The sequence below is a fragment of the Neopelma chrysocephalum genome, unplaced genomic scaffold (assembly GCF_003984885.1).
Source record: "Neopelma chrysocephalum unplaced genomic scaffold, ASM398488v2 Primary Assembly neopelma1_367, whole genome shotgun sequence".
NCBI classification, from domain to species: domain Eukaryota; kingdom Metazoa; phylum Chordata; class Aves; order Passeriformes; family Pipridae; genus Neopelma; species Neopelma chrysocephalum.
The window spans coordinates 1147418-1172025 of NW_020898031.1; the positions used below are offsets into that span (position 1 = coordinate 1147418).

Here is a 24608-nt window from a genome sequence, read left to right on the forward strand (position 1 = left end):
AACCAAACACCCAACAAACCAAATCCCTTTCCCTGTTGAGTCCCTCTCCACGGGTGGGATTTATCATCACACTCGAGCAGGGGGTGGGGTTTTGTTTGTTGTCATTTTTTAACCAACAATGAACAGTGCAGCCTATGGGATCAAATAATGGGGTTTATAGACAGTTTTACTTTCTCAGGACATCCCCATGAGGGCCCCTCTGTGCCAGAGCCTTTGGGAGGTGCCCGTGGGCACTGGGGCTGCTCTGACAGAGATCTGTGAGTGAATTCCCAGTGTCACCTCCCTTCCAGGTGAAAAGGCCAAGAGGGAACTGTGTTCCCAGGGCCAAGGATCAGGGATTCACCACCCACGTGGAAGAAAAAAAATCCACACGCACAACTGACATCCAAAATGGCTCAACATAATTTATTTTTTATGTTAAAATGTACAGAGTTCTTTTGAAAGTACTTGCTAGAAAGGGGAAAAAAAAGTGATATTACATACAAGGAGAGGAAGGGAGACCATCCAGCCAGGAGCGTATGACATGGAGAATTACAAAGGCATCTGGGCACCCCCTTCCCCTTTAGCTTACAAGTCACCATGAACAAAGTACAAAGAGGTTACAAAACAGGAAAAGCAAATATAAACAGACAGGAATAGACTCAGCTTCATTTGTACATGCGGCTTTTAGAGGCATCTGGAGCTCCTATTCACACACTCTAGAGATCTCTTTAAAGAGAATTTTATCTTTCTTAAAATAGTTTTTAATATTCTACAACAAAGATAAAAAATTTTAAAGATGGAATGAAATGAAAAAGCTCTTATTTTTAAAAGGCATCAAAGTCACTAACTGTGAGATTTTTTTTTTAATTTCTTTTAGAAGATTACCCAAGTTATCTTGCTAAAAATACATTTTTTTTTTTAAACAGAAGTGAAAAAATGGTAGGTACCAATATTACTGCGTTGGATAATTTCTTTTTATATATAGAAAAGAACTTTTTTTTCTACAATAGTTCTACAGTCACAAAGGCTTGTGGAAAAGGGAGCTGCCCAATTGATAAAAAAACCCATACAAAACCAAACCAAACATAACAGCAAACAAACTAAATTCACGGCCCTCATTTCAACAGCTTCTCCTCCTGTCTCAGACCCACCCCCACCCCCAGGAAGCAGCGACACAGCTGAAGATCAAGGAAGAGAGGGCAGCACAGTGCGCTTTCTACACGGGTTATTTGGAACTGGAATAGTATATACAGAGAAACGGGGTCCTACACAGCCTTGTACATGCTCAAAATTAAACAGAAATAAAAAGTGGAAGTCCTTTGAATTCTGCCTTTTATGGTTAGCAGTTACTGGAGGAAAGTCCATTTTAGTGCATCTGAAAAAACCCCAACTTTCTTTTAGACTCTTTTGGTTTAAAAACAAAAGAAATTAGTCTTATTAATGTGTCTGTATCTCTACTTCATATACAATAAAAAAAGAACTTTACATTAAAGGGTGTCCCTTTTTGTACTGGGTGACGTGCCAGCAGTGTAGCCAAAAAGAATGTAAATTGGATTATGCAGCAACAAACAGCAAAATCCTGCAGCCTCCATCCTGCTCCGGTGCTGGGACGGGTTCACTGCTGTCAAACAGGCCGATTCCCTTCTTTGCCCACACCAGATCAAACGTGGGGCTATTCCTATAAAACGGGGATCAAACACAGTGGGAGAATCAGGGAGCACATCACCGACTCCCCCAGAGAGTGGCACATTCAGCAACTTCCTACCCCAGACCAGAGATGGGACAGGGACAAGGACCCCGCGGGGCTCCCAGTCACCAAACACTTCATGTTCCAGCACTTCCCAAGCCAAGAGAGAACTGGAAGCAGCTGCTCCTGAGCTCAGCCCGACCCCAAGCTCAGAGCCAAGACCCTCAGCATTTCCAGGGACACACAGAGCAGTTGGGACCCCGGAGCTGGGGCTGACCCCGAGTCCCCACAGGAGCCACATCCTTGTCCCCGCAGCCATCGCCCCCGTCCCCCCGGTGCAGGGGACACACACGAGCTCTCTGGGAGCTCTCCTGAGGTGCTTCCAGCAGTTCCGTGCCAGGACGTTGTGCAGCCCCCACACGTGTGTCCACGGGCACGGCTGGGTGGGGAATGGGATCACTTTAAAGTTACATCATATTTTCAGCATGAAACATACAATTTCAATTAACTCATCTACAAAAACACCAATGTGAATAGTTTATTGTTTACACCTAACTCCAAATTTTACTGAGGGTGAGGGAGTCAGGGAAAATTAAAGATTAAAAATTTTTCCTGACTTGCAGAAATAAAGATCTTCATTTATCCTCTGTGTCCCCTTCCAAGTCTCCCAATAAGTGCCTCCTGCTAGAAGTAGGAAATGCTAAGTGGGGTTTAGAGGGAAGGGTTGTTATTCTTTGAGATGTTAAACATTTTACACGGCTGCAGCACTAGAAACTGCATACAGAGGGGCACAGGGGAGGGAGAAGGACGTACATTTTTTAAAAAATTTAGGAACATGATTTCACTGTTACACATAGTCTGTCCACTTTGTCAGCAAAGTAAGGCTCTTTTTAAATTATGAAAAGATTTTGTGCATGTTTTCCTCTCTAAAAAACATCTGTAAATGATTTTAGCTGTAAAATGTTTGAGGATTGTGAAGAAAACAAAAACAAACAAATAAACAAACAAAAAAAAAATCAAAAAAATAAAGACCAGGCTTCCTAAAAAATAAAATAAACCAAAGAAAATCCCTCTAAATCTACAGCAATATTTTAACTGGAAAAAGGTCCATTTTCTCTGGTTTGTCAGTATAAAAGGTTCCTTTATTTATATATATTTCAGTTTTTAGGACGCAAGTTCATCTTGCTCATCTTCTCATGTACGGTCCATTGAGGGACTGCTTGGGCACCCCGGCAGCGTTCATGTAGCTGTGATGGGAGGGGCCCGTGTACATCATGTTCCCGTGAGGGTTTGGCTGCATAGGCTGCTGGGTGTAGGCCTGGCTGCCCATCATTCCCATCTGCATCTGCATAGGATACTGTGCTGTCTGGTTCATGTAGGCAGGGTTGCTATGGTAACTGCTGTTCATCATGGGCTGCGTCATGCGGTAGCTGTTCATGGCGTTCAGGGTGTTCATGTTCATGGAGTTCACGTTGTAGGGGGCCGTGGGCATCAGGTTGACGCCCATGTTCATGCCGCGCTGCACGGCCAGGGCTCGGGGTCCCGCCTGCATGGCCACGGCCGGGGGGCTGCGCCCGTACAGCTGCTGCTGGTGCGCGGGCGCCGAGGGCAGCGGCGCCGACTTGGAGCGGATGGAGATGTGCCCCTTGACGGGCATCTGGCCCTGCAGGCGCTGCGCGTGCCCCAGCCCGATGTTGGCGGCCGACATGTTGCACTGCAGCAGCGGCGACGTGAGGTTCATGGTGGTGGGGGCCAGGTTGGGCGGGGGGGTCATGGTGGCTTGTGCTTGCGGGGCGCCGGCCAGGGGGTGGGAGGGGGCCAGCTGGGCCAGCCCCGTGTTGGACAGAGACACGCTGGTTGCATAGGAGGTCACGGCAGGAGAATGGCTATAAGGCATGGCGTGGGGGTCCATGATGGTGTTGGTCAGCTGCTGCAGCTTGGCCAGGCTGAACGTGGCCGAGGGCTGGGAGTAGCTCCCGGCCCCGAAATCCCCCGGGATCCTCTCGTAGATGCTGATGTTGCCGGCGCCGCCCGACTCGGGGATCTCCATGATCATGGGGGCCGGGGTGAAGCTGTTGTTCATGCTACACTGGGACAGCGGCGGCTGCTGCTGGGGCGGAGGGGGGGGCTGTGGCTGCTGGGACTGGGGCTGCTGCTGCTGGGGCTGCGTCGTCGGTTGCTGGTTGCTCGGGGGCCTTTCCACCACGCAGCTCTGAGGTGACTTGATATTACAGTTTGCTGCAGGCTGGACAGTGTTTTGCTGCATCATGCTGCAACTGCTGCCAATGTTTGCCATTTGCTGAGTGACAACACAACTGTTCTGAGTGAGGCTGCTGGAAGAAGACAGTCCTCCGTAGGAACAGCTGCTCTGGGAAGAGTTATTTCCACAAATGCTGCCTCCCATGGTGGAGTCGTAGCTGCTGGGGTTTTCATAATTCTCTGTAGTGCTCTCAATGCTGCCAAGGTCACTGAAGCCACTATCCACCACCTGCTGGGAGTGGTCCGATACTGAAGGCACATCCATCATGGGGCTGGTCTCCATGTTCTGCATAGAGGGTGCGGACAGGGATCCCTGCTCAGGACTGATCTGGGTGTAGCTGCTCTCCAGGGCAGGCACGTTTGGGCTGCTGACAGAACGCACAGACTGGCTGGGGTGGGACTGAACAGAGGAGATTGGGCTGTTGTGTTCTGAGGCCTGGCAGTCTTCAACCATCGATATCTGAGGGTCCTCCTCAGTCTGGGTGTAACTCTGCAAAGTCTGACAAGCTGCAAGAGTCTCCTCACAGTCCTGGTAAGCTACATCATGCTCATTGCTTTCCTCCTGTGTCAGGGACTGGACTGCTTGAACAGTTTCAAGATCTAGTTCACTATGAGGAATCTCTTCCTCTTCCTTTAATTCAATTAACCCTTCTTTATTACTTTGTTCTTCTTCGTGATCATCCTCAGACCCAGGGACGTGCTCTGAGCCCACTGATGTCTCGTTGGAAGCCTGCTCTTCCTCAGAATCTGCCTCTGCTTCATCTTTTTCTTTTGCATCTTCTCTACTGCTTGGTATGCTTGTTTCTAAAAAACATTCTTGCCCCTGAGGCTCTTCCTTGACCCCTTCTCTAACAGGCTGTTCCTCCAGTTCTTTTTTCTTCACTGACTCCAGATGACCATCATCTTCGTCGTCAGCGTCGTGATCTTCATTTTCATTGGTCACCACTGCAACTTCCTCTTCTTCCTCATGGTCGTGCTCAGGTTCATCGAGTTCTTGCTGCTCCTCTTCTGATTGCCTCTGCTCTTCTAAAACCCGTGGCTTCTCCTCTACTTCCTCTTCTATCTCAGGCTCTTTGACTTCTGGCACTGGACTGCTGTTGCTGTCCACAGGAGAAACTGCTCTTACTTCATTGCTGGCTATATCTTCCTCTTCTCCCTCTCCTACCTCTTCTGCTTCCATATTCACATCTTCCTCTTTCCTTTCCTCAAGGAGAGGCAGGTCTTCTTTCTGCTCAACACATTCTTCTTTATCCGAGATTTTGGGCTTACGCCCTGGTTTTGAATTCGCTGCTGCTTCATCAGCTCCTTCATCCTGAACTGGTGGTGGCACCTCTTCCTGGGTCAGTTTAAAACCTGGTTTTCGACCAGGTCTTTTCTTCCAGTGGACTGGTTTTCGGCTTTTCCCTTTTGGCCATCCCTTCTTCTTTTTCAGGGGTGTGGAAGTGTCTGGCTCAAGTGAAGAATCCTTTGCTTCGCATTTCCTCAGCAGAGACAACGGTTTCAGAGGGGGGTTACCTGAAAACACAAATTGAAAGACACCGTTCAAACGTTTTTGTTTGACCTGAGCATTCCTGGGAGCCTTCCCAAGCACACCCAACATGTTTATCAACTTCAACATTAGCTTGGAAATTTATTGTGAAGAGCAACAAGGAGGATCAAGGTCTGCTCATTAGCAAGCATGATGCACACTGCATTTTCAAAGAATAACAATGCTTTCAAGATTCTGAATGTTCAAATCTCTGAGCCTTTATACACAATTCCAATTAAGCTCTATGCTATACAATAAAGCCCTGAAAAGACAGATTTTACTGATAAAATATGTTCACAAATGGAAGTGCTGCAGCGTAGGGGAACACGTGAAGTTACAATAAAAACGTGTTTCCATTTAGATCTGTATTCGTAGTATTTGTTAAAGCATTAACACTTAAACCCTTAAGAATAAAATCCACCTCCTAAAAAAAATAAATCACTATTTCTCTTCCCTGTCTTTCCCATTTCATATCTGCTACAGCAGATGAGATTTATCACATTCACAGTAAAACTTACAGACTGAACAAGGGAAAGTAAAATAACACAGTTCAGCCTTTTACTGAGCTTCACCTTCCCCCACACAACGCTGCTCAAGTTGCACAGAATTGGTAGAACACAGAGAAAAAGCTTTGTTTTCCACACCACAGAACACCTTCTGTCTCCTAGAACACCTGACCCTTATTAAAAACTGGCCTCAAATCCCCACCTGCATTAAAGGCAAGAGCAGCCAACAGATCCTGTTTGATGTCAGGAACAGAACACCCTAAAATAGTGTGCTTACTGCTTATTACCTCACAGGTTCTGACAAAATTGCAGAAGTCAGGGGAAATTAAAAAAGGCAACAGAAATGAGACAAGGGAACAGAAAGCACCAAGTGACAAGTATTTATAAAATAGGTGAGCAAGAAATTTATCATTGTAGTATGTAACAGGTGTGAGTTAAAACAGTGGCTTTCCAAATACTACTTTTGATCCCTGGGCACTCTATGGACTATTTGTAGTCTGCAAAAGACAGTTAAAAATCATTGATTTATTTTATAAAACAATGTATGTGAGTGGAATCTCTAAAGGGATCTGCATCTCCACCAGAAAACATTCAGAAGAGCACAAAAGACTGAAAACAACTGGTCTAACAGCTCTGTCCCCAGCCCTACAGTCTTATTAATGGTTGCTTGAGTACCACAAAAATGTATTTAATGAGTAATCTGACCACAACAGAATTTAAAAAACAATGGTATAAGATGACTGTGCATATCTTCCCACTAAGCAAACTTAATGCTCTATCAGCACGTGTTTGAACTAAATCAATATAGTTCTATGCTGTTGTAAGGATTTAAGGGTAACTGATGCTAAACAGATAGTAAACTGTGCTATGATCATACTGAAGCTTTTAGTATTTAAGTACTTTTAAAGAAAAATTCTCTTCTGGTAACCACAGCCTCGTTGAAAGCCATAAATTAATGAGTTCGTTCCAGTAACAGTTTTTTATTGTGGGATAATGGCACCATACTTGTTTCTCATACAGGTTTTTACTTGGCTGTTTTGCACTGTGCAGCCCATCAAGGAAACAGCCATAACGAAGATTGCTAATGGAGCATCTAATGACAGATGCTGCTTCTGTGGACTCTACACAACCAGTCTCAACCAAATAATTTTATTTTGTGAACTGAAGGTTCAGAGAACTTCAAGGAGATGTGAGAAGCTGAGTGCCTGAACATGCAATGTGATGAAGAAGAGGATCTCAGAAGAGACAATTTAATATTTCCCTTTGTTATGGAGAATTGAGGGCTCCCAGTTCATGTTCATTTTATTTCTGTGAGTGACCCTGCTCTGTAGGTTCTCCCACAATCACAGATACAAATTCCATTAGGAAAGCTGAATCACAAGGATAAGCCTGTGATCAGCTCATGGCTAATGAGATAGTTAAATGCATTTTCATAAAACTTGGGAGTGCTTGAGGCTGGTTTGAACTGGTAATTTATGCCTACCCTACATTTGGGCCAGAAGGTACAGGACAAGGTAAGCAACTTGTTCTGTCCTGAGCTGTTACCACATCAAACTTTCACCAGCACACCTCCAAACGTACCATTATTGTCATCAGACTCCTCCTCGTCTTTGGACTTCCTCTTGGAAGAGGGTCTGTGCCTGAGCGGGTCTGGTGGGGCCAAGTGCCGAAAGTATCCACTGGACAAGAGTTCACTCTCCTCCTCCTCGTCCTCCTCCTCCTCCTCCTCCTCCTCGATCTCAAAGGTGGGCTCCAGTCGGGGCATGGGCCGCTCGGAGTCCGAGTCCTCGAAGGGCTCGTCCAGCACCTCGGTGGTCTCGGAGATGGTCTCGGTGACGACGCTGCTGTTGTGGTGTTTGCGCTTGCGCACGCGCCTCTTGCGGTGCAGGATGGGCTTCTGGGGGGGAATGTGGGAAAAGAGAAGGCATTTCAGCAAGGGAGGCAGAAACAAAACACTGATAAACACGAAAAGAAAGGAATGGCAGAGTTCAGCGGCCCAAGCAGGACCAGAGGGCTCCCCCCTGGAACCCAAAATTCACCAGAAACACTGATGAGCACCTGCCATCAGTTAGAATTTAAACAGCTGAGGTTCACAGCCCATCCATAACAGCTGGAGTTCAGAGACACCACAACACAGAGGTGAATAGTTTAGAATAAGCTGCAAAGATGATATAGGAGAGAACTTTTTAGCGCAGCTTCCCACCAAGAGAGGATCTGCTTAGTCACGCTGATAGAATTCACATCTCCACCTCCACAGTAAATAATTTCAAAGACTTTATGCTGTGATTTCAGTTGTTTAGAGAGCATTTGTGGTTTGCAAGCTTCTTTCATAAGTAGGACCATATCTTTTTCTATTTTGCATAACTGAGTAAAACTTTAATAACCAAGGTAGAAAAATAACCCAAGGCACGAGATAGAATTAAAAAACCCCAAACTCCTACCCCCGATTCAACAAAAACCACCACTAAAAAAAGTCAGTAGGACTTCAGAGAGAGTTCTGGAACACTGAGCATGTGCCACCTGTCCACTTAACACAGACCTCATGAACTGCACCATCCTTCAGAAAGCCCCAACATCCTGACCAAACCGACTGCATGATCCAGCCAGAGCCAAGAGGAAACAATGCACACACCTTCCGTTTCAACGTCGGCTTGGTGAGGACGGGCGGGGAGCTGGACCGAGGGCTCACGGGCTCATCGTCCTCCTCCTCACTGCTCTCACTGAAACACCTCAGCAGGGCCCTGTCGCTGTCGCTGTAGCGCCGGGGTAACCTGTCACAGTCCTCTGGGAACCTGCACTTGGGTGGCTCCGTGTTCTTCTTCAGCTGCCCCCTCCACCTCTCCACGCCCTCGCTGTGCCGCCGGCGGGGAACCGCCGCCTTCTCCCCTTTGCCGTACTGGCCCTGGGGACCCGGGGACTTCTCCTCATCCTCAGCATAGCGGCCCCTCAAGGCTGGAGACTTCTCCTCGCACTCCCCACACCTCCCCTGCAGGGCCGACTTCTCCTCGCAGTCGCTGCAGCGGCCCCGTGAGGCCGCTGATTTCTCCTCGCACTCGCTGCATCTCCCGCTGGGCAGCGCCGCCTTGTCCTCCCCGGGCAGGGCCGGCTCCTGCTCACCGAAGGGCTCTCGCAGCTTTTTGCTCTTGCGGTTCCACCGCCCCCTCCGGGAGGGCTGGCTGTTGGCAGGAAGACTGTCCAGGGGGAAGATGTGCTTGTCTGCTCGCGCGGAGTTGGCCGGAGCGACGATGTCGGGCTTTTTTTCGCTCTCCGGAGGTGAGTAAGGCTCCTGCTCTTTCTTCTCCCATGACACGGATTTTACCATCTGATTGAAACAAAACCAAACAGATTTCACACTTCCTATTTCAGCAGGCATGTCTGTCCTGAATTTGACTCCACAAAAGCTCTCAAGCAAAAAGTCAGAAAAGTTTAACAAGAGTGACTTTTAAGGATCCGAGATTAAAAAGAAGAATTGACCTTTATGAGATTCAAGAAGTGCCACCTGCTACTCCTTTCCTCACTGGTGATAATGCACCTCAATTAGCCTCCCAATTAACTGACTGCAGTCAGCAGCAGCCACTCGGTGGCAGGCTGGAACACCAACCATCACCTTGCTACCTTCCAACACCGTGTTTGGGCCATTTTCAAGAAAAAAGTGAGACAAACTTGAATCTATTTTCCCATTGAAATGCACAATTAGCTTAATGTAACAGCAGATAATTTGCCTCAGTATTCTAGTCAGTGCTGATCACCTGGTGTGAGAGTGCAACCCCTTCAAGGACTGTTCTCCAGACTATGCCTCCACGTTTTCTCTATTTTTATTTTCTAACCTGAAACCATAAAGATACATCAACTTATTGCTTTTTATGATTATGACAAACGCTCAAACTTTGTTAGCACTGCCTGCAAAAGCACCGAGGGTAAACCACGTGCCCCCCTGGAGGAACAGATTCACTCTTACACTGGTCTCTGGATCCTTTTCTTTCTGCTGTTGTTGCTCTTCATTTTCACCATCCTCTGTCTCCTCCTCCTCATCCTCAGAGACCACGGAGTTGGAGACGATGACGGGCGTCCAGCGCAGACACTCTGCGTCCACGTCGATGGGCCGGACGTTGGTCCTGAGCTTGGCCATGTGCTCCTGGATCAGCTTCTCCCGGCGGACGATCACAAACCTGGGCAGCAACACTCCATCAGTAACAGGGGACACACTGCACGTGCTGGCACGTGGAACAGACGTGTTACAGGAAAACCTGGGTGCTCTCAGTCAGTGCTGCCACGAACAACTTCAGAGGACACAGAGCTCATTAAAACTGCACAATTTCCAGCACCATCACACTACCAGAGAAACCACCTCACAGCTGAGGAAACACTAAATTCTTTCATTTCTTGTTAATGGTGAAGCCTTTATCCTGCCATGGGTAACACTGAGCTGCAGAGTATCACTTTTATGACACTTAAATAGACAAGGGGTATGGCTTTTGGGGAACTGGCAATATGAGGTGAAAGGTACTAAAGGGTAATAAAAGAACCACTTAAGAAGTTTTAGTCTTGCTATCATAAGTGAATTTTATTCAGGGGGCTGGGAGCAATATCACTGGTTAAAGTATACTGTGAAATGAGGAAATAAACCTCATTTCTCCCAGTGACCTATCCCACTCTTCAAGCATTCCATGTTATCCCACACAGTTTATGGCATTTTTGAGATGCAGAGAAAAGGAGGGAAACAGCTCAGAAACAACTGTCTGCTCAGGAACTGAGAATAAGGAGCAGAGCTCCCTTCAGAGAAGGGAAGCTGCTGTTCTTTGCTCTGTTTTGTGAGGATATTCCACTGATTTTGCTGAGGGACCCCAAGAGAACATGACCAAGGGACCAGCTTGCTTTCTCTCCCAGCTGCAAGTTCCTCTGCAGCTCCACACCTGCAGTGCTGCACAGCTGGACACCTGACCCAGCTCTGGCACTTCTTGCATTGTAAATGAGCACCATAATCTCTACAGTCAGTACCTGGACACTAAAGTCTTAAATGAAATCAGGCTTTCTACATGTGCCCTGTCTCCCAGCCCCACTAAACCTCACTGCAATCCCCCTGAAGGCCCCTGGGGTTCCAGAGGCTCCTGTACTCACTGGTCACTGCGGAAGTCGAGCATCCGCAGGTGATGGAGGGTGGAAGTGATGTCTTGAGGGCAGATCCCAGTCAGCTTGCTCAGCTTCTTGATGCTCAATTGCTTGTCACGTTGATGATAAAGGCACTCCAATATGACACTTTTCCAGTAAGCCATGTATGAGAGGCGCCCCAGGTCTGACAGGGGCTTCTCTGGGGATCCTGCTTGGCCCTCACGCTTTGAAAGCAAATAGCCTGAAGGACACACAGGGAAAAGGTTTCAAAAAAATACCTTCTGTTTCCACCCCAACTTCTGCAAAGGCATTTCTCCAGAAAGCAGCTGAATGCTGCCTACAAGATACAGATGATAACTTTGAAGGATTCTCCAAATTGTTCGGTCAATTTTTTATTTGTTTGTTTAAACTCCTGTTATTCAAGGCTCAAGTGTGAGAATCTGAGCTCTGCTGCCATCAGACACTGGTTGTAGGCAGTGCCACGAGATGGCAGCAGGAGCCTGCCCAGAACCTGCACCAGCCCCAAGCACAGCTGCAACAGCAACGTTGGAAAGGACAGAGGAAAAACCCATTTTAGCCACTTAAAACTAATACATCCACTTCCACTGTTAAGTCCTTCTTTAAGACATGGAAAGACAAAGACTAAAACAAGTAAAGTTTCTTACTGAAGTCGATGAGGAACCTGCCATAGCCCTTACGCTGGTATTGTGGAAGAATCATTATACAGGAAACGTTGTACTTCTGCTGGCAGTGTTTTTCCTGGTGGAAAAGAAAAGCAGAAGAACGGTGAGAAATAGTAGGAGTTGTTCTGTACACGTTCCTAAGTAATTTTACAGCAAAAAGTGAGAGGGGAAGCCACAAACAAAAGATAAAAAATCTTAAGAAAAGGCCTATCTGAAATCTTGGTCCTGTTCCCTCAAAAAAATAAAAGGTTTCAAACGAGGTGCAAAATTGCCAAACTTGTTTGGAAAACAATGTATTCACAGAAGAAAGGTGAGACAGAACAGTTGGTAATTCTGTTTATCTCACAAACAGTACTCCCCATCTCCACCAAGAGCAGGAAGTCATTTGAAGAGCTCTTCTTTAACCACTGGCTGCAGTACAAGTTCCTCAGCAAATATATGCTATTCAACATTCTGAGGAAACCTGGGTTTACTAACTGGTGGTCTCTGAATGTAACATAAAAGAAATCTGGTTGCAACAGATGCCTACACCTGTATTACATAATTTATTACGTAAAATGCAAGAGCCCCAAAAATTACAAGAAGTGAAGACTCCAAAGCAGCATTTCTGAGCCCAGCAAACAGTTTGTACTCAAACACTCACCTTGGAAAAGTAGCCAACAAGGTGACAGCCCTTGACATCGTTCTGGGTCAGCACATAGAAGAGAAATGGCTCCACGTCGTAATAGAGAGTCTTGTGGTCCAAGAAGAGCTTGGCTAACAAGCACAGATTCTGGCAGTAGATTGTGCTGACATTGCCATCAACCTGACAGACAGGAGGGAAAGCTCTGTCACCCCACGTGCTGCCAGGCAAGCTCGTGCTCCACCTGAGTGTCCCCGGGGGGTTAAAAGGGATAACATGAGAGGAAGACTCCTCTGCTCCAGGTGGTGTCTCAAAGGACTTGAAACTGCCCCAGAACAAAGGCTGGGACCAATTCCTGTTACATTCATTAGCTTAAGGGACAACTTAAAATTAATTTTCCTAAAATGAAAGAAACACATTTTTACAAAGTGAGTTTTCTCCTGTTTTGTGGATGAATAATCTACATACAAGGTCAGTTCCCACTCCTGCTTGCTCATAGTTCTTCACTCTTGGCAACTGAATGTTTCAAGAACGAAGATCTTTTGGGTTGTGAAAATCTTATCACACAATTAGGTGCTGAAGATCCTATTTTATAGATAAAAGTGAGTGACTTAGTTTTCAAACTTACCTCAAAGACTGAAATATTGTTTTTCCTGTAAATTTCATTGGCTGGAGGATGAAACCAGCCACATTTTTTCATATGCTGTTGGAGAATAGTTCTGCTTTTCATATACTTTAGACAGAATTCACAAAGGTACAACTTAGGTAGCCTGTAAGCAAAGGCAAAGAAAGGTCAGAGACTGAAGATACAGACTTGTGTATAAAATTCCTCACTCCTGCAGACTGAGAACTTGCTGACAACAAACCCAGTGAACACTGACCTCGTGTAATGTGCTAATCATAGGCAAAACCACCTCACCATAGTTAAAGCCATGGCATTTACTTCTTCTGTAACAAATGCACATTTAAAAAGTGTCCTAATGTCCTGCATCATTACATTTACAGTATTAAGTTATGCCAGAAGAAACAGAGGCATCGATTCAATCCTATAAAAGCAAAGTAATCCCTCCCAGTTTTGCACAGTGATCTGGGATGGATGAGATGAACAGTTCCCATTCCTCCCTTCCCTCCTCCCCACAGAATATGGACACACCCCTGAGCACTGGGTCACACTGACATGAACAACTGCAGAGCCAGTGTCCTGCCACTGTTGGATTTAACTCCAGTTACACACTCCAGCCTGGGCAGGAATTGCTGTTTGCAGTTACCTCCAATGGCTTTAGTACAGCTGCAATAACTCCTCATGACAGACCATGTGTTCTTATTAAATGATGAATAAAGAGCTTCACTTAATTTTCTTCCTCTAGTTATAGCCCTTAGAAGTCATTCCTCTTTCAGAACAAAGTTGGAGTTTGAAGAGTTTGCAGTTTAAACAGTTTGCAAAGGTCTCAGGTAAGAGAACCTCAGAACAGCCACACGCAGCCCAGCACAACCACCCTCCAGACACCAAAGTGTGAGAGGTTCCTGTGCCTGCAGGAGCACAGAACCCACAAACACTGAGGCAGAACCCAGAGTCTTACCTCGAGTACTCCTGGGGGTATGGGGAGGAATACCAGGTCTGGATTTCATATTTGCCAAACTCAATGACAGAGGGGCAGCGGACCTGGGGGTCAGGAGGCCCAGTCACCCCTACTTTCTATGCAAGGGAAAAAAACAAACAAGTTTTCATGAATTTCCAAGTGAAAGACTTCTAAGCTGAAATAAATTAAAACATTCTTATCTCCACAGTCCATCCTACTCAAACTCAGAGAGAACCAGCAAGATGCAGATGTTGTTTTCTGACACTAAACCCAGTGCCAGTCACACTTCAAGGAACCACATGATTCACAAAAAGAATTATAAGCACTGTCACACCACAAACCTCCACTGCCTTCCCCACTGCTGCATGGCAGAGTTTTAAATGCAGATTAGCACACAGTGAAGTTTAACACAATCTTTCTTTAGTCTCATTGTAATTTCCTTTCCTGTTATTTCAACAGCCCAGAACAGAAACACAAGCTGCTCCCGAGGTTAAAAACTGGAATATGCAAGTATTTAACATAATGCATCAGTGTCTTCCCAGTTTTGAGACTGGATGTACTACTGTGAATGTAGCAGCTACCAAACCAACGTTCAGGGTGCAGCCACCTCCTTATCATCACAAGTGCAGAAGAATTAAAAACCACCTCACATTTATAAGAAGAAAAAACAGCAAAAAGAGTACTTTTTAATGACTTATACATGCTTTATTTCCTTTCTGCCACTCTGATAGTAACTGCATCTATTATGGCACCCAAAAATAAGGAAACTAAATGCTCTGCCTTCAAAGAAAACAAATGTTTTCTTAAGTCACGAGGATTTTATCCCAAAATGCCAAAATTTAACTTTACCTGCAGTGCTTGTTCCTGAATATCTCTGAACAACTCCATGTCTTTTTCATTTAAGACATCCTGGCTCCCAAAAAAACGGTCCTCATTTTCTTGTTTTCCATCCCAGCCATCCTGATTGTCTGTAAACAAGAGAGAAAATTGTCTTCACCTACATTTACAAAAAAGTGCTTGCCTTTAGAGCACCAAACAACACCTGGCTGCATTCAGACACCCTGCCAGGGTTTTTTGATGGGATTTTCTATTCAGATTTGGGACCACAGAGAAAGAACCAGGAAAGCAGAACTGCATTCAGAAGAAGGGAAGGGATGCTTTCCAGCCAGAAGATGCCAAACTGCACAAACAGGCCCCTCTATGGCTGAGAAACCTGAGAACCAAGCCCAGACCACGGATCAGAAACTCACGGTCTGTCAGCCTGGTTTGAATCACCCATTTCCCATTTCCCACTTCTACACTGCTGCTCTTATTTTCATTAACCACTCCCTATGTTACCTCTTTCAAATGTGACATAATTTAGCATGTCTTCTAGGGCATTTTACCTCACTGTAATCATTTAATCCCTCAACAGACCTTGCAATCACATATAAAGAGGCAAAGGTCTCTAGGATCACTTCCTTTTTCCAACTGGTTCTACCTCAGTGCACCAAAGAAAGCTGCATTTGAGTGTTGAACTGCAGCTCAGAGTCTCCACTCTCCAGCAATTCCACTCACTTCAACATCCTAGCCTTTGAACATTTGCTTGGTGTACAGGATACTTACATTGGCAGGGTGAAAGATCTTTACCTGTGGGCCATTCTGAAGTGCTGGATTTCCTGGTACCCTTTTTCCTGATCCTGTACTGCTGGGAATAGTCGACCACCTCCCCTCGAGCTTTCCGTCCGTCGGGGGAGGGAGTGAAGAATTTAGTAAGGCCATCTATGAGCCCTTTGGTTTTCTTGTTGAACTTGAGGGTGTTGCTGCCATCTCTGCAGAAGTCCAGGACATCTGTCTGCTCCAGGTATCCCCCCTCTGCCCCCGGGGCCTGCCCGGACAGGGTCATCTTGCGCTTCCGGCCCCGACCCGGCCCCGCGCGGACTTTGCTGAAGGGGCCTTTTGACCTGCAGGGTGGGAAGGGCAGAGATGTGGCCAGGAGAGCTGGGGAGGGCACTGCCACCCTCCCTGACCCACCTGCCAGCCCCACACCAACTGAACAGGACCTGAGGGATTTAAAACTGCAGCAGCAGAGACCCTGTGCACCCCACGGGAGCAGCATTTGAACCCCTCAGGAGAAGCACTGGGATGGTTTTCTCCACACTGAACATTATGAGAAATTAATCTGAATATAAACAAGAGATTTTCACCACATTTAATACAACATTAAACTTTGGAATTGGTAACCAGAATGAATACACTGCACACAAGGCTTCAGTTTCTGCAGTCATTACACATTTACACTTGTCACTTGTCAGAGTTTTTGCACTGATCAGAAATTGCTGTAAGAACACAAAAAGTTAATGCGTGCAGGACACATATCACCTAAGAACCTTCACCACTGGTGGTCAGCTTAGCTGAGGACAGCGTTCTCCAACCAGCTGCCATCTTTCAGGTTGGAAATTTTAAAACTCTCTTGAAAGTATTCAAGAGGTGTGTGGTGTGGCTTGGGGATATGGGGAGTGGTGAACACAGTGGTGCTGGGATAAAGTTGGACTCAATGATCTTGGGGGTCTTTTCCAACCTAAAGGATTTTATGAGAGAACTGAGTATTCAACACTTCTTAGAGGGACTGCCCTAGAAGTTACTTCTAGTCTTTCACAGCCCTTTTCAGAAAATCTGTATTAAAGACTAATGAACAGCTCTTAATTGTAAAAGAAATCTTCCCACAAGGCAAAGCAGACACTGCAGAAATCCCCCCTGTCCTCCAGGATCTCACATTTCACTCTTCCCTGCAGAACTTACGTTGTGTTTTGATTCTTTAGCCTGTTCTTGGGCCGCCCGATGGGGTTGGCGTAGCGTCTCTTGATCTGAGCTGCCTTCTTCTGTAACAGCTTCCTCCCCTTCTTCCGGGGCCGACAGATCTGACAGATCCACATACCTGCAAGGCAGAGTCCCCACCACTGAATGCAAGAGACATACAGCTCAAAAAGCAGAATTACAGCCCACAGGCCTTCTGAGAGTAAGAGCAGGAATGGCACCATAGGCCTGGATTGCACATATAGGGGTAAGAGAAATTATGTGTATGCTTCAACAATCTAAACTTGAGTTAATACTCCCCACACCCCAAATAGTTCCAAACATGAAGGAAATCTCTTTAATTGGCAGCACGTCATCAAAAAACCATAATTTAATGGTTAATTATCCCTTTATCTGCTTATGACTGTACTACTTCCAACTATCTTCTATAGGAAAATTTTCTTATAACTACCAAGGAAGAATTTTCCATAGATAACCTGCTTTCTGACCGAAAGCTCATTTGTCTGGGATACTCTACTGTCCAACTGAATGTGACTTCAAAAACTTCTAACTCCATCTCTTTCTTTTGGACGAGGCTACTCATTCAAATGGAAGTTGATCCTTTTAACCTGCAGGGATCACTTCTATTCCTTCAAATCTCAAAGATTTTTTTTCAAAACCCTTCACAGACAGTAAAGTACAGGAAGCAGGAGATAGTGGAAAATCTGGATGTGAAGCTCTGACCCTTCTCTGGTTTCTAATACCTGAAAAGCAATTCCATAAAAAACAAGCCAAATGCAGCTAAAAGTAGCTAAAAGAGGACTAAGTAAGTGGAAGCCCTGTCTACCCACTGATCTCTTCCCACATCATCTTAAAATCATCCTTTTCATGACACAGTCCTCACCTTTTGGCATCCTGGTGAGAGGAGGGTCGCAGCATTCCATGTGAAAGCCACGGTCGCAGGAGTCACAGAAGAGCATGTTATCCTGGGGAGACAGAGGGAGTGAACCAATGAACCTCTCCTTGGATGTGCACCAGCACCAAGCCCTCCTCTAACCCATCACCAGCCCAGAGAACAGGCACAGCTTCTATCTGCAGACATATCAAGGTATTCCACAGGTCTCAGAAGGACTCCCAGACTCAAACAAAAGCTGCAAGTCTTTGCCTCCAGAAGGTTTTATTGTGTAGTTGAACAGAACAGCCCCAGGGCTGCTGTGCTCCCCCTGCAGCCCCAGCCCTGCAGCCCCAGCCCTGCAGCCCCAGCCCTGCAGCCCCAGCCCTGCACTCACAGCATTCTTGCCCTGGTCTCGACAGGAGCTGCAGGTCTTGCACTCGATGCACTGCCACCGCAGGGCCTTCACCCGCACCGTCAGCTCCGGGGAGAACTTCAGGCAGGACGGATGACCTGTGGGAATGGGGGCAGAGCACACCAGTGAAACCATCCTGCTGCTGGGGATGGTCACAGAGAGCTCACAGAGACATTGCTGGGTCACTTGTGGATTCCCACGCAGAGTTTGGGTTATCCAGATACTCCTATTTTTAGATGCTTCTATTCTTATCTACTTACAACACAAAACCAATGCCCCAGATTGCAAGTGGCAGGTCCACACACAAAAGAACACAAAGGTAATTCTTCACAACTGAACTGAGAAACATGATAAAACTGGTCTTTGTTGCCATATTTTTAAAGACACTTTCAGGAGCCAAATGAACTATTTGAGGCTGACTCGACTGAACTGTCTCCCCTCTGAAAGCACAAGGACCAGCTGAACTAACTGCACTCTCTGCCCCAGGAGCAGATTCCTCCCAGGTCTGGGTCAGCAGCAGTCACTGCACGAGACTCCTCTGTGTTACATGGCAAAGGTCTCACCAGGCGGGTCCTCCCCACGAGGGTGGGACAGAAGCAGGCACTGGACAAGCTCCTCTGCCCCAAGGGAAGGGATCAGCACCAGCAGCTCTGTAAAGGGTCACCTACCACTGTTGCCACAGTCAGCACAAGAGATGAGCTCTTCAGGCTTCTTCTCCCGGTTTTGCTCTTTTGTACCAAGGCAGAAACTGCAAATTGGAATTGGTTCAGCAACAGGCTGTGAGGAAAAGGGACAACAAAGGCACTGAGTGACTCGAGGGAACAAATCCTAACACACAAAGTGACACAGACATCTACAGATCATCTAAACTGTTGTGATGTGCACCACATCTCACAGATTTTACTCGGTTCTCACACTCAGTGCAGCACTAACTGTAACCTGGGCAGAAGTCAGCACTCCAAAGTGTACAACTGTTAACACCAGCACTTTTTATGTTCATTTCAGTCACGTGTCATCGTGAAGTTTCACAGAGAATCTCAACTACATGGTAATGGTCCTTCAGACAGAAGGTAAAAAGCAATATTTATTAATAAACTTTCGTGGGACTGAACATTCAAGAGCATCCATTTCCCTGCACATATGGTTAAATCTCACATTCTTAAAAACCAGTAAACTGTTTGTCTAACTCAAAGTTAGAGCCAATGTGACATTAAAGTTGCACTATGGAATCACAGAATCACAGGATGGTTGGGTTGGGAAGGGACCTTAAAGATCATCCAGTTCCACACCCCTGCCCGGGGCAGGGACACCTTCCACTACCCCAGGCTGCTGACATCCCAAAAAGTGCCCCCCACAAACATCAGTCCAACAGTGCAGCTGCATTATCACCACCAGTGAGTGCTGCTGGCATTTCTGGGCTGACTTTTTGATCTGAAAGACTACAATATTTTCTTCCCAGGAGGAAACCATACACTTTGACCCCCTGTTTCTTTTTTATCTGCCTCAAATCCATGAGGGTTATTTTATGGGGGGGTGGTGTACAATCCTCTGTCAGAAACAGTATTTGTGCACACCCTGTTCATCCCCACAGTCCTTCCCATTTGGATGTCCACATGCAAACACTGTCCAGGTTTGGAAGAACCAGATTAAAGACTATCCCTCGCAGCTTCAATGTTTCCCGTGTTTACCACCTCTGACAAGCAAAGACTTCACCACATTTTAAAAAAAAATCACCTACAGATGGGGGGATGGTTCTACCACCATTCAAAATGTTTTAGAGTAAGTAATTAAATTGGACTAATTTTGAATGTGGAGATCAGGCTACTCCTCCAAAAGGACTCCCTTTCTGTGTGAGACTGTTATGCTAAGTATGGAGGGATTTCAGTGCTGCTGTGTTTGTTCAGCAAAGAACATCCTGGCAAGTGGAAAACGCAAGCACACAATGAAAGATTGGTGAAAACAAGACTGGAAGCAGCCAGCTCAGTTTTATACTGCGGGTTTTTGGCAGACATTCAACTCCTTCTGCTGTTTTGCTCGCGAGCACATCTATCTGTGTGATGTCACCAGCCTCAGCGAGGGAGGCAGCCAGAACAAATTGGGCTGACAGTGTCTTGCAGCCTGCCAGCCTCCCAGCACATGTTGTTACTACACAAAGGGGATCCAGGAACCAAATGTGCTCCCCGGAGTCACCCACGGTGCCCCCTCCTAAAGGCAACCACGGACAAGTGCCCATGGAAAGAGTGTGTCTGTGTGTGTAATGATGTTACAGCCCCAGTTTGGGCCCATCCAGCTGCTTCCTGGTGCTCCTGGTTCAGGAACAGCGAAGCAGGAGCTCCTGAGGACTCCCAGCCCAGCCTGCAGCCCCAGTGTCCCCATGGATGCACTTCACTCCCTGCATTGACCACCCCGGGCATCACTGGGCACCAGGACTGGCTGTGCCCACATCACACACGTGCTCTGGGGTTCCTGGGGTTGGGGTCAGTGGGTGTGAGTTACACCAGTGGAAAAGGAACACAGACACTCACACCAACACTCTTCTTCCTTTGCTGTGCTCTGTAGCCCCCGGAATGTGAGCCCTGGGGGGCACTGAGAGGTGGCTGCTGAGAATTCACAGCAGGCCCTGCTGTTCTGTGGGTCTGTTCCCAAACAAGCACCACTCCTCACTGCAAATGGCCCAGGCTGGTGCAAAGGTCTGCCTCAAAAGCTGAAGCAGATGAACCAGAAAAGCCAGAGGGGAACTACAACCTACACCACATGAAGAAAATTATTTAAAACATGAGGAAACATGTTCCAGTGAGGAGGGCAGCACAAAGCCTGGATTCCAGGCCTTTTGGATCAGTGGTTGGGGAAGAAAACCACTTCAGCTCCATGCCTCAGTAAAATCAGAACCAATGGATTTCAGATTGTCAAAGTAATTTTACTAATCATGTGGGGTTTTCTGTTGTATATGGAGAAAAGTGGATAATTTGGGAAATACTACTTAGTAGTATCAACCTGTGGCAGCAATGGTTAATAACTAACCCTTCTTCTGTCTAAGTTACCAAATCACAATTTTTAATGTTCTCTCCAGACAGTCTGGTGAAGAAAAAATATGAAGCAACAGAGTAAAAACAGAAATTCCGTAAAATACTGTTTGTGCTCAAGAAAACAATGCTAAATATATTTTAATACACCCAAGAAAAACTGGTACCATAACACATGTGTGCTCTTTGCCTGTGCAAATGGATATTGTCTCCAATTCACTTGTTGAGTCTCACTTGAAAGAAAGAAGCTTATTTCTATGGCAGAATGATGGCCTAAAACAGGAGGCTATATTAAAACAAATGTAAGGAAGGAAAGGAAAATTGCACACAGAAGGAAGGACAAGCACAAAATACATTCCTCTTCCTAAGAGACACATATAAGGGTCACTTAAAAAGAAAAACCAAAGGACATTTGAAGTAAGTGCTGCTGTTTGAGGAAGGACTGTCACAATGGAGAGAAAATCTGAAATGCTGCTGCTACAAGAGTAAAGTGAAGTGTGAAGGCCAATAGCTTGGATATCAGGGAGGTGTACACAGGCTGAATTTTATGCAGTGGTTACCAACATCTGGAAACCCCCACAAAGAAGGAACATGGACACTCTGGGGCTGCCACTCAATCTGAACAAACTGCCCTGTCAGACATGCACGTGGCAAGAACTTCACAGCACGTCAAGTGGAAATATTTAGACAGTCAATCGTTAAATAACCTTCCCAGAGCCACCAAGTCCTCTAATCAGAGGATTAAAACCATGCAGGAGTTGTTCGTCACAATCAGGATCACAGGCCAGGACCTCCTGCCTGCAGCCTGGGGGTGTGGAGGGAGCAGAGGCTCCACTTCAGGATCTGCAGTGCAAAGAAACTCCCTCCACCCGACACTGGCTCAGGAACCTGGTGGGTCAAGTGTTCTGTACCCAAACTCAGATCCTGGGAGCTCTCCTGTACTTTGTCCTACCTTTCTAATTTTCAAGAAAATAAAGGATGCTGTCTTGGGAGTGACAGATGATTATATTACTCTATATTCTACATATTTATCTACATACATAGTTCTACATATTTTTAATTCTACGTATAATTCCTCACTATCCAAACCCACTGCTCAATATAACACTGTTGACAGTAAGATTTAACAAAATGCCACGTTCTTGACCCACAGTCCTCCTGCTGTGCTGTGCTCTCTCCCTGCACCCTCTGCACAGGCACAGAGCAGTCCCAGGGGAGCAGCCTCACACAGCAAGTGTGGCAAAACCCCAAACACACACAGAGAAAACCTGCTCCCAACAGCTCTGCTGCTGAGATCACCCCTACAGAGGCACTGGGAATTTGCAAAGCCAGGTAAAGTCTGTGTCCAGTCAGTTTGTACATTTTATGGATGTTTATTTTGGAAAAAAAATAAATAATTTTTAAAAAATGGGCAGCAGCACAAAGGCAGGACATCTCCTTGTTCCTGGGCTGGCACTCGGGGGTTTGCAGCTCAGTGATCAGCAGCTCCTGCAGTTCAGCCATTGCAACACAGCAGCAGAATTTACTTTCTTGCCTTCCACACACACCTTCAAGGAATTCACTATGAGCCCAGACAAGTTCAGAGATCCAGCACTACAATCAAAACACTCATTACTAAATATCCAGATTTGAGGCTCAAAGACTGAGGAGAAACCTAATCCCTGGGAGAGGCTGTACACTGTTCAGGAATTCTAAATGAAGTCAAACCATCCACACACATCTACAGCCTGTATCCAACACCACTTTTTCTGGACTTTTAAGATCAGAGGGAACAGTTTAACAGAAATGGGGTGAAATGTGCAGAACCAGTGATTTCTTTTGCAATTCAGAACACCTTCAGTTTTGGCAAAATTTCCATTTTACACACTGATAAGTAGAGATAAATTGGTGACTCGACTTGCTGGTAAAGGTTTAAAGGCAAACATTCCAGGAAATTAAGAGGTCCATTCTCATATTTTTAATAACACTTGTGCAGGTATTTAACTGTGCACCAAGATCCATAATTTGTTCTATCCAATTTTCCAAAATACAATGAACTCACAGAGGTATTGATAATTTAAAGTTTTACTAATTCACAGGTCTTCACAGAAACATGCTTGGAAGATTCAGTATTTCCATCCCCGAATTCCTGGTTCCTGCCCAGGTCCACAGACTGGTGACTGACCTTCCAAAGGACCTCAAAACAAGCAAATATCTTACAAATGAGACTCTGTTTGCAACACCAGGGTCGCTCTCCTCAGACACCCTTCCTCCTCTTTTCTTTTCCACCTCACTGCAAGTCCAGCTTCCCAACCAGAGCAGTGACAGTGGGAGGGCTGCCAGACCCTGGGACAGGAACAAGCAGCAGCATCCCCTGCCAGCAGCAGAACCAGGAGCTGCTCCAAGGAGAGGTGCTCACGGAGTGAGGAAAAAATCAGTGAGGACAGAAAAATGAAGTCAGATTTACACACCAAATAAAGAGAAAACCTAAGCAGGTGGAACAGAGCCTAACATGACTTATCACAGCTCGTTAGGGTAAATGCAGTTTGAAATGCTTGAACAAGGCAGGTAGGAAGGAAGCCCATCCACCCCCCTCCTCACAGAGGACAGAGGCTGAAATCTCAGCAGTCCTGCACATTGTGTTTGTTTACCAGATTGTGTTGACTGTGTATTTGTACTTATTTAAGAAAATTGAACCTATATTTTGACTAAAATGACAGTACTTCCTTTAATAATTATTCCTTTTCAACTGTTTTTCCTGCCACCACTATGACTTAAGATAAAATTGCTGGAAAACAAGGGGAAAGGCAGGGACAGGATTATCTGTTCCCATTTTCTCTGCTGTTTCTTCCCTTCCTACATAACAAAACCAACAGAGGAATCAAGCTGTTGTTTATTTATCAACATTCTCCATCATCCACCCTCCTCCCTGTCTGACTAGATTTTGAAGCTCTGTAGTAAATACAGTTCCTTTATTAACCAAACTCCAGAGATGTGTCACTCCATATCTGCCACCAATCCCCAGGACAGGAAGGACACACTGGACACATTGGGCTGCTCTCATTTTCACCAGGTCTCCAGTGCTGAAGCTGTGTCAGAGAACAGTGTCACAAACACCCCTGCACAGTGGCACCCCTGACACATCTGATGTCCTCCCCCAGGGACAGGTTTGCTCTGAGCTCCCAGGATTGGGATCCTGCAGAGCCCCCCTGGTGCCCTCCAGCCCCGTTCCACCAGCCCATGGCACCCACTGGCAGCTGCCCCTGCCAGGAGCACTTCAGAGCTGCTCTCGGGGGCTCTGAGAGCTCCTTCACCTGCTCACTAATCGAGTGAATAAAGTTCAAAGTCATTTCTTAGCCCTCTGGTTTCCAGAGTTACCCAGGGTGCAGATGGAGGCCATCTGTTGTCAACCACGGGATCTTTTAGACACAACTACAGACTCCTCTTCCCCAGAACCAGCTGGAGGAGAGTGAATCCTAATCCTCCTCCAGCTGGGAGCCAAAGCTGCAGAGCACCCTTGGAGAGCAAGGGTGAGCTGTCAGGATGTAATTACAATGCTCTGGTTGCA

General features: G+C 46.2%; 1 protein-coding gene across 2 annotated transcripts in view; it reads right to left on the reverse strand.

Moving 5' to 3' along the window:
- Nucleotides 1-379: 379 nt before the first annotated feature.
- KAT6A (lysine acetyltransferase 6A) overlaps nt 380-24608 on the reverse strand; it is a 29097-nt gene continuing 4868 nt past the window's right edge. Inside the window, exons 3-17 of one of the 2 annotated variants that reach the window (XM_027706286.1) lie at nt 18707-18815; nt 18021-18136; nt 17636-17717; nt 16738-16873; nt 15586-15899; nt 14806-14924; nt 13957-14072; nt 13005-13146; nt 12398-12559; nt 11737-11830; nt 11081-11312; nt 9921-10131; nt 8595-9284; nt 7544-7859; nt 380-5443 (exon numbers count right to left, since the gene is read on the reverse strand). In XM_027706286.1, the coding sequence (XP_027562087.1) occupies nt 2856-5443; nt 7544-7859; nt 8595-9284; nt 9921-10131; nt 11081-11312; nt 11737-11830; nt 12398-12559; nt 13005-13146; nt 13957-14072; nt 14806-14924; nt 15586-15899; nt 16738-16873; nt 17636-17717; nt 18021-18136; nt 18707-18815 (5427 nt within the window). In that variant the 3' untranslated portion in view covers nt 380-2855. Of the gene's footprint in view, nt 5444-7543; nt 7860-8594; nt 9285-9711; nt 9790-9920; nt 10132-11080; nt 11313-11736; nt 11831-12397; nt 12560-13004; nt 13147-13956; nt 14073-14805; nt 14925-15585; nt 15900-16737; nt 16874-17635; nt 17718-18020; nt 18137-18706; nt 18816-24608 lie in introns of those variants that run through there. The other variant, XR_003537685.1, reaches the window with a different exon arrangement.